This window comes from Loxodonta africana, chromosome 2 (genome assembly GCF_030014295.1).
Source record: "Loxodonta africana isolate mLoxAfr1 chromosome 2, mLoxAfr1.hap2, whole genome shotgun sequence".
NCBI lineage: Eukaryota > Metazoa > Chordata > Mammalia > Proboscidea > Elephantidae > Loxodonta > Loxodonta africana.
The window spans coordinates 229,635,409-229,649,642 of NC_087343.1; the positions used below are offsets into that span (position 1 = coordinate 229,635,409).

At 57.0% G+C, this 14,234-nt stretch overlaps 1 protein-coding gene across 1 annotated transcript in view; it reads right to left on the reverse strand.

The window, feature by feature from the left end:
* The window catches only part of OBSCN (obscurin, cytoskeletal calmodulin and titin-interacting RhoGEF), a 224,764-nt gene that overhangs the window by 112,759 nt on the left and 97,771 nt on the right, over positions 1 to 14,234 (reverse strand). Inside the window, exons 18-30 of the mRNA XM_064279626.1 lie at positions 9,271 to 9,546; positions 7,406 to 7,690; positions 6,881 to 7,147; positions 6,246 to 6,515; positions 3,907 to 4,173; positions 3,316 to 3,582; positions 3,060 to 3,172; positions 2,827 to 2,980; positions 2,483 to 2,644; positions 2,240 to 2,344; positions 1,212 to 1,478; positions 453 to 722; positions 13 to 279 (exon numbers count right to left, since the gene is read on the reverse strand). Of these exons, the coding sequence (XP_064135696.1) occupies positions 13 to 279; positions 453 to 722; positions 1,212 to 1,478; positions 2,240 to 2,344; positions 2,483 to 2,644; positions 2,827 to 2,980; positions 3,060 to 3,172; positions 3,316 to 3,582; positions 3,907 to 4,173; positions 6,246 to 6,515; positions 6,881 to 7,147; positions 7,406 to 7,690; positions 9,271 to 9,546 (2,970 nt within the window). The remainder of the gene's footprint in view (positions 1 to 12; positions 280 to 452; positions 723 to 1,211; positions 1,479 to 2,239; positions 2,345 to 2,482; positions 2,645 to 2,826; positions 2,981 to 3,059; positions 3,173 to 3,315; positions 3,583 to 3,906; positions 4,174 to 6,245; positions 6,516 to 6,880; positions 7,148 to 7,405; positions 7,691 to 9,270; positions 9,547 to 14,234) is intronic.

Below are 14,234 nucleotides of genomic sequence, written 5' to 3' on the forward strand. Positions count from 1 at the left end.
CCCTCGCCATACCCTCCACGGTGACCATGGCGCTGCTCTGGGCACTGCCCGCCTGACACAAGTAGACGCCAGCGTCAGCAGGAGTAAGCCGCAGGACACGAAGTTCTGCCATGTGGCCCTCGAGCATCATCTTGAACTTGTCAGAGGGTACTAGGGGCACATTGTCCTTATACCACTGCACGGCCTTGGGGGGGGGCCGGAAGTCACAGGACAGCACCACTGACTGCAGCTCCCGCCCGGCCTTGGGCTCTAGTGGCCGCGTCAGCACCACGGGGACATCTGTGGGGGCAGAATCAGTTCTGGGTGATGGATGGCAAGGGGGGCGGGCAGGCTGACACCCCAACCTCAGTCATGTGAGCAGTCACTTGACAAGGTGGGCAGGGGGCCAGCTCCACCCAGGAACCCCGTCTGCCTGAGCGTCTCCCCTCCACCCCGGCCGTGTGCACAGTCACCTGAGACGACGAGGTGGGCGGAGGAGCGGGCCTTGCCAATGGTGAAGTGCACGGGCCCCGTCATGGAAGAGCTGGTGCGTCGTAGCACCAGGCGGTGCACGGTGCCCTCCTGCTCCAGGCCCACGTCCGCCCCTGCCTGCAATGCTGTTTTGCCCAGGAGCCACTTGGGCGGCCGCACAGACGGAATGGAGGTCTCGCATTCGAACCAAGCAGGGGCGGGCTCTATCACAGTCACGTCCTGCAGGCCCTGCACGATGCTGATGGACTGTTCTGTAGGGCAGGGCTCAGTCAAAGCCTGGCTCTGCGGAGGCCAGCCCACCCTGTCCTCTGGGGCTCCTCAGGGAAGGACGTGGTCCCTGTCCTGGAAACAAACCACCCCTCCACAGACACCCAGTCAGGCCCCTCAGAGGCTAGCCCACCCTTTCCTCCAGGGCTCCACAGAGGAGGGAGTCCTGTCTGTCCTGGGAGCAAACCCTCCCGCCCCACCCACACACCCAGCCAGGTCCCATGGAAGCCAGTCTGCCCTCTCCTCCAGGGCTCGGCAGCAGAGGTAACTATTTCTGTCCTGGGAGCAAAGCCCCATACACATCCAGCCAGGCCCAACCTCTCCTCTGGGGTTTCATCCGTGGAGCAAACCACACACACACACTCCCCCCGATGGCCACCGAGATACTCATCACCCCTCTGCTGATGGAGTCAGAAACACCACCACGAGAAGCAATCACCACAGCCTAGCTCCTGCCCAGCCCAGCCCCACACCTTCCACAAAGAATTGGGCAGTGGTCTTGACGTCGCCGGCATCACAGGTGTAGCTGTCCTCATCCTCTGGCTGGACACTGGAGATGACCAGCTTGCGGTACAGGCCATCACTGACCATCTCGTACTTGGGCCCGGGCTCTAGCTCCACGCTGCCCTTGAACCAGCGCACCTGGGCACTGGCCCGCGACACCTGGCACTCCAGCACGCCCCGATGCCGCTCCATGGCGATCTTGTCCCGCAGTGGGCGCAGGATGGACACAGGGAACTCTGCAGATGTGGCCGAGCAGGTCAACACTGGTGGCCAGTGTGCCCACCCCACACAGGCCGATCCCCGCCCTGCGCTCCGGACCGCCCTTCATCTGCAGACCCTCCTCCCTCCCCCACTGCCCCACTTGCCTACCCCACCCTGCCCCAGTGCGGCTGCTCTCCTGACTACTATCAGGGCCCCAGGAAGAGCACTCACGTGTCCTTCCACACTAAACAAGGGGGAGAACCTACGTTCTCCCACCCACAGGGCGGCCCTCCTCGTCTTCCTATTGCAGACACCCTTCCCATGAGGGTCTGCACACGCAAGTGTTCACGCACGCACATGTACACAAACACACCATGTGTACACACATGCCATGCACGCTAGGCATACACATTCACACATGCAAAGATACAGACACACACATACACCATACACACAGGCATACCATTCACACACATGCTAATACACACGCACATTACGCACGCACATACAAGCACACATATGGAGACACATGAGCACACGTTCATGGATACACCCTCAGCCCCCACGAGGGCCTACACGTGTCCACACATGCCTATGTGCACGCATACACACCATGAACACACACACACACCATGTGTACACTTCACACAGGCACACATGTGCACACGCACCATCAACCCCCGTGAGGGCCTGCACACGTGTGTTCACATGCGCACATGCACATAGATACACACACGCATGTTCATGCAAACACACACACTGTCCAGCCCCCACCCTCTCCTCAGTTGCCCCTCACCTTTCACACGGAGCTGGGCTCGCGATTCCGCATTTTCGGCTACAAATCTGATTTCACCTGCATCTTCCGCCAGGACTCTCCGATAGATCAGAGTGTTTGTCCTTCCTGAGGATGAAAGGCACACAGCCCTGGGTCAGGGGCACGGGCAAAGGTGCAGTGGGGACAGCCCTTCCGTGTGGGCCATGCTGGGGGAGGGTAAAGAGAGGCCTTGGCAGCCCGCCCACAGCCTGCCCACCGGCGTACCTTCCTGGCGGATGCGCACATTGTCACTGGGCCGCAGCTTACTGCCCTCTCGGAACCACTGGGCAGGTACCTCTTCGTGGGAGATCTCACAGGAGAAGGTGGCACCCTCCTTCTCCATCACCTCCACATCCTCCAGGGGCCTCACAATCTGGATGTCACGACCTGGGGCGGTGAGCAAGGCCTCGTCACACTCGGACGCAGGGGGCCCATTCCCCAGCCCCCTGCGCCCCAGCTGGCTAAGGTCTACAGGCAGAGGTGGGATGGAAGGCAACCCAAGAAGCCCAGCATATGTCCTCCCTCAGCCCCAACCCCCACCCCTGCCCTCACCTTGCTCCTACCCTCACCTTGCACCTTCAGGGAGGCAGAACTCTGGGCATCATGGGCATCGCACACGTAGACACCCTGGTCCCCGAGCTCACACCGGTAAATGATGAGGCTCCTGCAGGCTCCCTGGGCTGTGATGCCCACACTCTTGCCCACCCGCTGCTCCACACCGTCCTGTGGAAGGACAGATCCTGTCAAGCCCCAGGGTCGGGCTGCAATGCAAGGGGAGGGGTCCTGGGTGGGTAGCAGGTACCTTCAGCCAGCGCACATCAGCATTGGGGCGCGACAGCTCACACTCCAGGATTGCCTTCTCCTTCTCTGTGGCCACCACATCCTGCAGCGGGCGGATGAACCTCACAGGCAGCTCTGGGAAGGCAGGAGGGTACGGGCCTGAGCTGGACAGAGCTGCGGAGCTTGGCTCCAAGAAGGAGCTCCCAGACGAGAAATGCGAACCCTGCCACCACTGGCCCCCTGCCCCTCCTGCTTGGGAAGACCCCAGGACCACGCACCAGTGACAAGCAGCCTCGCTGATGTGTGCACACCCTCGGCCCTGAAGGCAATGAGACCGCTGTCTTCTGGCCGCAGCCCGGACAGTGTGAGCGTGTGGGTGGGGCCACTCACAGCCAGGCTGCACGAGGGCCCCGGCTGGAGCCGAAGCCCATCTCGAGTCCAGGTGCCCTCCACGTCTGTATGTGACAGCTCCACCTGCATGGTGACCTTGCTCTGCTCCTGGGCCTCCATCGCCTGCAGGCCATGCACGAGGCAGACCTGGCGCACTGGGGGGATAGTGCATGCAGGGGCGGGGTGAGCCACTGCACAAACCCGCCCTCCTGGCCAGGACCAGCAACACTCAGGCCAGCCTGGCCTCCTGGAGCTGTCAGAGCCCAGTGGGGTGCCATAACTGGGGTCAGAGGCCTGTCTCTGAAGTCCACCTCCCCGAGGACCCTGTGCAGGATTGGACTCCCCCAGGCTGGCCCCACTCATGCGACTGTCCCCCACCTATCTTCCCTGCCCCCCTCAACTGGCCCACCCCTTCTGCCCATCCCCATATGTCCTGACCACCCCCCCATGCCCACACCCGCCTGTCCTGCCTCACTCACTCTCCACATTCAGCTTGGCCTGGGTCTTGTCATCAGGTGTCTCGCAGCCTATGAAGCCACGGTCAGAGAAGCCGACGTTGTGCAGAACCAGGCGGTGGCGTGTGCCCTCAGCGTGGATCTTCACGTTCTCACCAGGTACCAGGGCAGCCGCATTCCGTGTCCACTTGACAGCTGGCCACGGTCTCGACAACTCCACCTCCATCGTCACTGAGCCCCGTTCCTCTACCGTCCGAGGTTCCAGCTTCTTTTTGAACAGCACAGGGGCCTCTGGGGTCAATGGGACGGGTCGGGGGGTGGGTGGGTGGGGAGAGGCATCACAGTCATCCCCTGCCTGGGAGACCCAGGGCACAGCGGCCTGGCTCAGGTCCTTGTCCAGCTGCCCACAGTGCCACTCCAAGCTGGGCATGGCTGAGAAGCACACCCCCGGCCCGGGCTACACTCAGAACTCTTTATAGGAGAAAACTGAGGCCAGGGACGCTGCCCCACCGGCCCTTCTCCACCTCCTGCGGCCCTGCCCTGAACAGCTGCTTCCTTCCCCAGTGGACGCTGCCCCGCCGGACCCTCTCCACCTCCCGCGGCCCTGCCCTGAACAGCTGCTTCCTCCCCCAGTGGACGCTGCCCCGCCGGACCCTCTCCACCTCCCGCGGCCCTGCCCTGAACAGCTGCTTCCTTCCCCAGTGTCCGCTGCCCCGCCGGCCCCTCTCCACCTCCCGCGGCCCTGCCCTGAACAGCTGCTTCCTTCCCCAGTGTCCGCTGCCCCGCCGGACCCTCTCCACCTCCTGCGGCCCTGCCCTGAACAGCTGCTTCCTTCCCCAGGGACGCTGCCCCGCCGGCCCCTCTCCACCTCCTGCGGCCCTGCCCTGAACAGCTGCTTCCTTCCCCAGTGTCCACTGCCCCGCCGGCCCCTCTCCACCTCCTGCTGCCCTGCCCTGAACAGCTGCTTCCCTCCCCAGTGGACGCTGCCCCGCCGGCCCCTCTCCACCTCCTGCGGCCCTGCCCTGAACAGCTGCTTCCTTCCCCAGGGACGCTGCCCCGCCGGCCCCTCTCCACCTCCTGCGGCCCTGCCCTGAACAGCTGCTTCCTTCCCCAGTGGACGCTGCCCCGCCGGCCCCTCTCCACCTCCTGCGGCCCTGCCCTGAACAGCTGCTTCCTTCCCCAGTGTCCACTGCCCCGCCGGACCCTCTCCACCTCCTGCGGCCCTGCCCTGAACAGCTGCTTCCTTCCCCAGTGGACGCTGCCCCGCCAGACCCTCTCCACCTCCTGCGGCCCTGCCCTGAACAGCTGCTTCCTTCCCCAGTGGACGCTGCCCCGCCGGACTCTCTCCACCTCCTGCGGCCCTGCCCTGAACAGCTGCTTCCTTCCCCAGTGTCCACTGCCCCGCCGGACCCTCTCCACCTCCTGCGGCCCTGCCCTGAACAGCTGCTTCCTTCCCCAGTGTCCACTGCCCCGCCGGACCCTCTCCACCTCCTGCGGCCCTGCCCTGAACAGCTGCTTCCTTCCCCAGTGTCTGCAGGGCATGACACACGCAGATGCTCAGGCCCACCCAGAGGTGCTGCATGCCCAAAAGCCTTTTAACTAGGCCTTCGAACCAGCTCATTGTGGATCGAACCCCTGCTGCAAATTCGAGTTTCCAACAAATCCCCTGTTGAGATTTTGCATTGCCACTCCGGATATACTGAATCAGAATCTACAGTTTAACAAGATCCCTAAGCGATTCTTACATGTAATGAACGGTCTGGGAACTTGTTAGAAATACAAATTCTTGGCAGTTGTTCAGGCCAGAACAAACCAGTTCAAAGCCCTGGTTTTAACAAGGTCCCAGGGACTCAGGGGGCTCCCACCTCCCCACATCACTTTCTTACTCAAGAGCCTACAACGAAGTCTTCCATTGTAACCCTCCAGTGAACCCCAGCCCCACATGCTGTCAGCCTGGGCTCCTCCTTTCTGCTCTTCCTCCACATCTCTGCTGTCAGCCAGGCCCAGCCCTTGCTTCCTCCTATGCACATTGAGCTCATTCCTGCCGACCCCACTCCCTCCAGCCTCACCATCCATCTACTCAGTGTGGGCTGCCTCCTCCAGGAAGCCCCTGTGGAGGCTCAGCCGCCACAGCTGCATCCCCCAGGTACACAGGCAGGATTTACCTTCTCCGCTACAGAGAAGGTGGTGGGCCCCACTTGCTCCTCCCTCCCAGCTGACAACTCCCTCTGTTTCCCCCGAGGCCAGGCAGATGAGCTGGACACAGGCCTGAGTGCTGTGACCACTTCTGAATCGGCCCACGTGGGAGATGCCTGCAGCCAGAGTTGCAGCTGCCCCCAGGTCCTGAGGCCCACACCTCTCACCTCGGACCTTGAGGGCTGCCACGGAGGTCACACCCTCAGCCTCCGCCGTGATCTGGCCCGAGTCCTCCAGGGCCAGGCTAGAGATGGTCAGGCTGTGGCTAGCACCACTCTGTGATATAAGAAACTTCTCACTGGGTTGCACCAGGGCGCCGTCCCGGTACCAGGTGACCACAGCATCGCTGGGAGACACCACGCACTGGAAGGTAGCCTCCCGACCCTCCTCCGTGACCACGCCGCTCAGCCCAGACGTGAACTTCACCACTCGGGGAACTGCAGAGAGATGCTCTGCTTGAGGTGTGGGGGCAGGGCAGGGCAAGTAAGGGGCAGGGAGAGATGGGGAAGGGGCGTAGTGGGGAGGGATGGGGTGGGGCGGGGCAGGGATAGACTGGGGGAAGGGGTGGAGCTGGGAGTGACGGGGTGGGGCAGGGCAGTGAGGGGCGGTCCAGGGAGGAATGGGTCGGTCCAGAGAAGGGGAGGCAGGGGTGGAACAAGGAGGGACGGGGCGGGGTGGGTCACAAAGGGGCAGGCAGAGCATCCCGCAGGTGTAACTAGGGGTCACTGCCTACAAGTGGCCTCCCCAGAAGGGCTGGGAGGAGCAGGAGTCTCCAGGGTGGGCAGGAGAAAGCCACACATACCTTGGACGGACAGCAAGGCACGGGTGCTGTTGTCACGGCTCTCACACACGTACTCGCCCGCATCCTCTGCCCGCAGGCTGGTGATGGTGAGGGAGCGCAGCGGCCCCACGGCCTCCATACGGAAGCGCTTGCCGGGCCGCAGCTGTGTGCTTCCGCAGCGCCACACCACCTCGGCCTGCTCCGGGCTCAGCTCGCAGGCCAGCACCACCTGGCCGCCCAGCTCCCCGCTCACCGGCTCCAGGGCCCGGGAGAACCGGGCACCAACCTCTGTACGGGCAAGAGGGTCATCAGTGTGTGGGTTAGGACGGCGGCCAGGCCATGCACCTGAGCACCCACGCCAGCCCCCCGCCCTCAGGTGCAGGGTCGCCAAGCAGCCAGAGCCCGAGTCCGGGTCCCCGGGTGTGCTTGGCATAGACTGGGCCACACTGAGTTCACTCCCTCATTTGGGCTGGGCTCAGGGCTGCCGAGCACCCGGGTCTGTGTGGTGGGGCAGGCTGGGGGCTGGCCACCCTCAGAATGGCTCACCTTCCACCTGGACAGGGAAGTCCTGCCGCTGGTCGCCTACTTGGCAGCTGTATATGGCACTGTCCAGGGTCTGGGCGCCATGTACTGTCAGGGTGTGGGTGTCCGCCAGGCTGGTGGTCTCATGCCGCTTGCTGCGGCGAATCTCCACACCGTCTTTGAACCACGCCACAGTGGCCACAGAGGATGCAGCCAGTACCGCCGTCAGGACGATGTCTTCGTGTTCCTTGACCACCAGAGGCTTCCTGTGGCCACGTTTCTCAAGGGCTCCAGGCTCAGGCTCCGGTTCTGAAGGAGGGGTCAGCCAGAATGAGAGCCTCCGCAGGGGGACCTTGCAGACCACCTGCTAGGGCCAGGCCTGCAGGAAGGCCTGCCTGTGACGTTCTGCCATCCCTCTGCAGCACCCACCCAGCCCCAGACTGGCTGCTGCCTCTGCCGAGCGAGCAAGAGAAAAAAGGTGGGGTAGGAGCAGCTACGTCACAACAGCTGCTTACAACACCACGTCCAGGACCACGGCCTGAAGAGGCCACGTCTGGCAAGTGGTCAGGCGGGTGAAAAGAAGGGGCTGCTGCAGATGCTCGCTGAGCACCAGCTGCCAGGGGGTCTGCCTGCGGGAGCCGCTCCACTGCTCCACAGGCAGAAAATGCAGGGTAGAGCAGGTGGCGTCCTCACAGAGCCCCCACCCACCCGTGAGTCAGGCCCACATTGTGGGAGGGCCACAGGGGGCAGATGAGGGCAGTGTCAGCGGCAGGGCCAGGAGCAAGGCTGAGCGGTGTGAGCGGCTGCAAGGGCCTCCTCACTCTGCACTTGTGGGGCAGAGTGATGCCTCAGGGAGGGAAGAGAGTGCCAGAGGGGCTCCTGCAGGGTCTGACAGGGGGCTGAGTGAGGGTGCACTCAGAGAGACCCTGAGGGCCACAGGGGGGACCACAGTGCCAGCCAGTGAGGGGCCAGGGTGACAGTGGCTGGCTCTGTGTGACCACAGCAGGCCAATCAAACAGGCATTCTCATCAGTTTAAGAGGAACTCTATCAGCACTGTAGGGGAGCAGGACTCTCCTGCCAGCCCTCCCAGGAGGTTGTCCCTATGTGAGGACAGTCCCCGAGTCCACAGGTTGAGGGAAGTGGCCAGGCAGAGCAAGGCCTACGCAAAGAAGTGGCCAGAAGGGGCTGTGGGACAGTGAGCAGGCAGAGGCAGGCCTCGGGACAGCTCAACTGCCAGGCTCCCCAGCGCCAGAGACAGAGGACCCAGGCCCACTGAGAGCAAGAGCACCCACAGCCACACAGCCCCTCCGGCTGAGGCTCCTGCATGGAACCTGAAAACCCATTGCCATCAAGTCGATTCCTACTCACAGCGACCCTATAGGACAGAATAGAACTGTCCCATAGAGTTTCCAAGGAGCACCTGACGGATTTGAACTGCTGACCTTTTGGTTACCAGCCATAGCACTTAACCACCACGCCACCAAGGTTTCCTACATGGAACCAGTGGTCCTTAAAACAGGAAAGAAGTCAGCTTGCAGACCCAAGGCCGAGTGTGGCTGTTTCTCAGAACTCGGGCCTTAACAGCTGACCAACGTATAAGGAAGCCTTGGTGACAGGCTTTCCTGCTGGGGAAGATGGGGGCTGTGGTGGAGAAGGTGGAGGAAACTGGCAGATCATGCAGGGAAGTCCTGGGCAGGACTGTGTCCCAAGCAGCCTCAGGACCCTGAGGACCTCTGGCAGGGGACACAGCCCTGGTCCAGAAACCACCAGCAGAGGCTCCAGCACAGGCTCAAACAGAGGGAACAAGGACAAGTCCTGCTGAGAAACCTCTCCCTCACTCCATCAATTTGTCAGGTCCTCTCCCCCTTCACCCAACCCTAGCACCCACCTGTGACATCCAGGCGGAAGGAGACCTTCTGGCCGCCAGCCTCACAGCTGTACTCCCCGGCGTCCGCCTTGCCCGCCTGCTGCACCACCAGCCGCCGCCCACGGCCCGTGGCCTCCACGCGCACCCTCGAGCTTGAACTCAGCTTCTTCCCGTCCTTGTACCACGTCACCTCCGTCTGGGCCTGGGCCACCTCACAGCTCAGTGTGGCGCTGGCCCCCACCTCAGCCCGCACCTCGCTCTGTACCGGCTGCTGCTTGGCAAACACCACTGTGGGCTCTGAGGACAGAAAGGGACACTCAGTCAGAGACACCATCTAAGTCAGGAAGACAACCCTGGGTAAAGAAGGCCTGGACAGGAGCCAGGAGATCCAGAAGCTTCTCCAGGTTCTGCCTCCAGCTCTGTGACCTGGAGAGGCCCCAGGCCTTTCTGAGCAACGACACACTGCAGTGCATTTATACCTCCTGACACTGATGGAAACCCTGGTGGCATAGTGGTTAAGTGCCACAGCTGCTAACCAAGGGGTCGGCAGTTTGAATCAGTTAGGCACTCCTTGGAAACTCTATGGGGCAGTTCTACCCTGTCCTATAGGGTCACTATGTGTCGGAATTGACTCGATGGCACTGGGGTTTGGTTTGGTTTTGGACACTGACGGCGTGTGGGCTGTTTCCTGGTGGGACATTCTGTGAGACTGCTCCTGAGCACACGTTGCTCCAGGAGAGGACTGCGGAGTCAGGATGCCTGTGCCCCTTCAACCTGACCAGATGACCCCAGAAACTTTCCCACCAGCAGTGCAGGGGAGTTCCTGGTGCTTCACAGCCGAACCTACTCTTAATATGTCAGGTGTGCTAACTCCTGGCCATCTGCTGGGCGTGGGGCTCCACCTCCCCTTGGCATTCATGTGCATTGTCCGGAGGACTGTTACAGGCAGCTCCTTGCTCCAAGTTTATTGGCCATTTCTGTTTCCTGTCCTGTGGTGTCACTTTTCAAGTCTTTACCCAATTTTCTGTCTTTCTCATATTTATTTTTAGGAGCTCTTTATATATGTAAATGCTGGAGCACTGACAGTTATATGTATTGTAAATATCTTCCCGCCTGTGTAGCTTGCCTTTTCACTCTTCTATGGCGTCTTCTGATGAACCGAAATTCTTAGTAGTCAAACAAGTCAATCTTATTCTTTGGGGTTAGTGCACTAGTCTCTCTGTTAAAAAAATCCTTCCTTATCTGATAAAGTCATCAGGTAATCCACATTACCATCTAAGAGGTTTAGGGTTTTATCTTTCACATGACTCAAGCCCACCTGGAGTTGATTTTTCAGTGTGGTGTGAGATAGGGGTCCAATTTCATTTTTCCCAAGAGGTTAAACAGTTCAAGCACCGTTTATGAAAAGACCATCCTTTCCTACTCCTTGCACAGGTGCCCTGGTGTCATGGATTGAATTGCGTCCCCCCAAAATACCTGTCGGCTTGGCTAGGTCACGCTTCCCTTGTATGATTGTATGACTGTCTACCATTTTATCCGCTGATGTGATTTCCCTGTGTGTTGTAAATCCCATCGCTATGATGTAACAAGATGGATTAGCGGCAGTTATACTGATGAGGTCTACAAGATTAGATAGTGTCTTAAGCCAATCTCTTTGGAGATATAAAAGAGAGAAGCAAGCAAAGAGACATGGGGACCTCATACCACTAAGAATGGAGAGCAGGAGTGCATGTCCTTTGGACCCAGGGTCCCTGCACTGAGAAGCTCCTTGACAAGGGGACAATTGATGACAAGGACCTTCCTCCAAAGCTGAGAAGAGAAAGCCCTTCCCTGGAGCCAATGCCCTGAATTTGGACTTGTAGCCTACTAGACTATGAGAGAATAAATTTCTCTTGTTGAAGCCATCCACGTGTGGTATTTCTGTTATAGCAGCACTAGATGACTAACACACCTGGGAGTAGGCCAGAGTCCAGTTATGCACAGGTCTGTTTCTGAGCTCACCATTCTGTGCCTTTGAGGGACGAAGAGAGCATCTACCCTGGCACTGAGACCTTGTTGTCTTGATGACTATACTTTTATTATAAATCTTGCTATCTGGCAGAGCAAACACTCTCACTTTGTTCTTCAAGAGTAGCTTGGTTGTACTTTATAATCTCAATTTTCACACTCCCTCCTAGAAAAAAGTCCATTTGGATTTTTATTGAGCATCTTTGGACTCTTCCATGGATACGACTCGTTACTTAGATTCTCTTTACTGTTGTCAAAAATATTTAATAATTTCCCCCACAGAGGCTGTCTTAGTCATCTAGTGCTGCTATAATAGAAATACCATCAGTGGATGGCTTTAACAAAGAGAAATTTTTCTCTCACAGTCTAGGAGGCCAGAAGTCTGAATTCAGGGTGCCAGCTCCAGGGCAAGGCTTTCTCCCTCTGTGGGCTCTGGAGGAAGGTCTTTGTCATCAATCCTCCCCTGGAGTAGGAGCTTCTCAGCACAGGGATCCCAGGTCCAAAGGGCTTACTCTGCTCCTGGATCTTCTTCCTTGATGGTATGATGTCCCTCTCCTCTCTGCTCAATTCTCTCTTTTATATCTCAAAAGAGACTGACTGAAGATATAACCTAATCCTGTAGGTTCAGTCCTGCCTCATTAACATCACAGAGGTCAGGGTTTATAGCTAGTGAAGCTGACACACATTTTGGGGGGACACAATTCAATCCATAACAGAGGCCTTAAACATCTCTTATTAGACTTGAAATTAGAAACATGATGCTTTTGATGATACTGGAAATCTTCACAAATTTCGTTTCCCAAATGTTTTTTGCTTCTACACAGATATACAAGTGTGTTCTATATATTGGTTTTGTATGTGGTAATCCTCCTCAACACCCTGACCACTCTAATAATTTATCTTTTTGGTTATCTAGACTTATATCATCTGTGAATGACACTTGTTTTTGCCAAATTTTGCATGTTTTATCTCATTTTTCCCATTCCTGTGCTGTACAATGCTGGACAGAAGCAGAGCTAGTGAGAGTCTTTGTCTTGCTCCCAGTCTCCAAGGCAAAGCTTTCAAGTTTTATTTTAAGTGTGATGTTAGCCAACGTTTTCTGTAGTGCCCTTTATCAGATTATGGAAATGATCTTTTATTTCTTACTTGATAAGAGTTTTTATCACGCATGCATATGGCACCGGGTTGGCATTCTAAATTCTATCCAACACTCGTTCTGCATTTATGATGTTAAATTCTATCACTTTCTTCCTGCATTTATTGAGATAATCACGTGGTTCTTTTTTAATCTCTTAGTGCCGTGGGTTACATCGATTTTCTGATGCTTCTAACGCTAAGCCAACCTTGCATTCCTGGACTCTGGCCTTGGCCACAGTGTATTAACCTCTTGATATATTCCTGGGTTCACTTGGCTAATATTTTGTTTATGATTTTGGCTTTGATATCTGTAAGAGACTGGCCTGTGATTTTAATCCTTCCTACTTTCCCTGTCCGATTTGATATCGATGTGATGCTCACTACATATAATGCGTTGGTGAGTATGTCTTCTTTTTCTGTTCTCTGGAAGAATCTCCATAAGCTTGGAAAAACTTCCTCCTTGAATATTTGGTCAAATGTGCCAGTAAAGCAATTTGGACCTATTACTAGTTCCGTTTGCTTAATGGTTATAGGATTCTTAGAGTTGTTGTGGAAGGTGGCGGTCCAACTGCAGCCTGCTGCCTTTCCCTGCAACCCGCGAATGAACCTTGTGTGCGTGACCATATATGTCTGCCTGGCTTCTTGGACGGGATGACACTGTCGGCTGACTCCTTCTGGACTGTCTTGACCCAAAACACATCCCACAGCAGCTGTTGGCCTATGGAACATCCCTCCCCTCTTGCCGTGAGCACAGATCCACATTCCCAGGCACTGCTTGGCTAAGCGTGTGTATCATACGGCATCTGGACACCTTCCACTTCTATATCTGTTCCCAGCAAGGAGAAAATTGGCTCCTTCTCCCGCAGCACAGAGAAGCAGAGCTCTGAACTGGTTCATTCCAGCTCGAACCTCTGCTGAGAATTTACATTTCTAACAAGTGTCCAGGACGTTACACATGAGAATCACCTGTGGCTCTTCTAACTGGAGATTCCGATTCAGCAGATCTGGGGTGGAGGTGGAGCCCTGGTGGCACAGCGCTTAAGGGCTATGGATGCTAACCAAAAGGTCGACGGTTTGAATCCACCGGCAACCCACCCACTGGAAATGCTACGGGCAGTTCTACTGTCTGTCCTGTGGGGTCGCTATAAATTGGAGTCATTCAACAGCAACAGGTTTATGGGGTGGAGATGCAAATTCTCAGTAGGGAACTTGTTAGAAATGTAAATTCTCAGCAGGGGTTCGAAACAGAACAAACCAGTTCAAAGCCCTGAAGGGAAGTCAGCCGCACAGTAAGACCTGCTAGTTCTGGGGGACCCATGCCCACTGCTGAAGTTGATCTTGCTGTCTCTTCTCTATGTGAGTAAAGTGTTGTTCCATCCAGTACCTGTGTGGCTCATGTCTTTCTTAGAGACCCCGACACCTGCAAGCTAGGAGTAGGTTACGATCCTCCCCCAGAGGTGGTAGCGGGTGTCACTTGCTCGACAGTTGTCAGTTCTTCTTGAGTCAGTTTTGAAATAGATTTCTAGGAATTTGATGGATTTGTCAAAACATTTCAAATTTCTTGGCATAAAATATTTTGTAATGTTCTCTTATTACAATGCTTCAAAGGCATTATAATAAGAGTACATTACAAAATATAGTACATTGGGTTTTTGGTATCGATACACACAAAGCACCAGATAGTACTGTTGTTGTTAGCCGCCATCGACTATTAAACGCCCCCGTTAATGGCAACCCCGTGGACAACAGAACACCGCCCTGCCCAGCCCTACACCATCCCCACGATTGGCTGTGGACTGGACCATTGCGATCTACAGCGTCTCGTTAGCTGATTTTTGGAA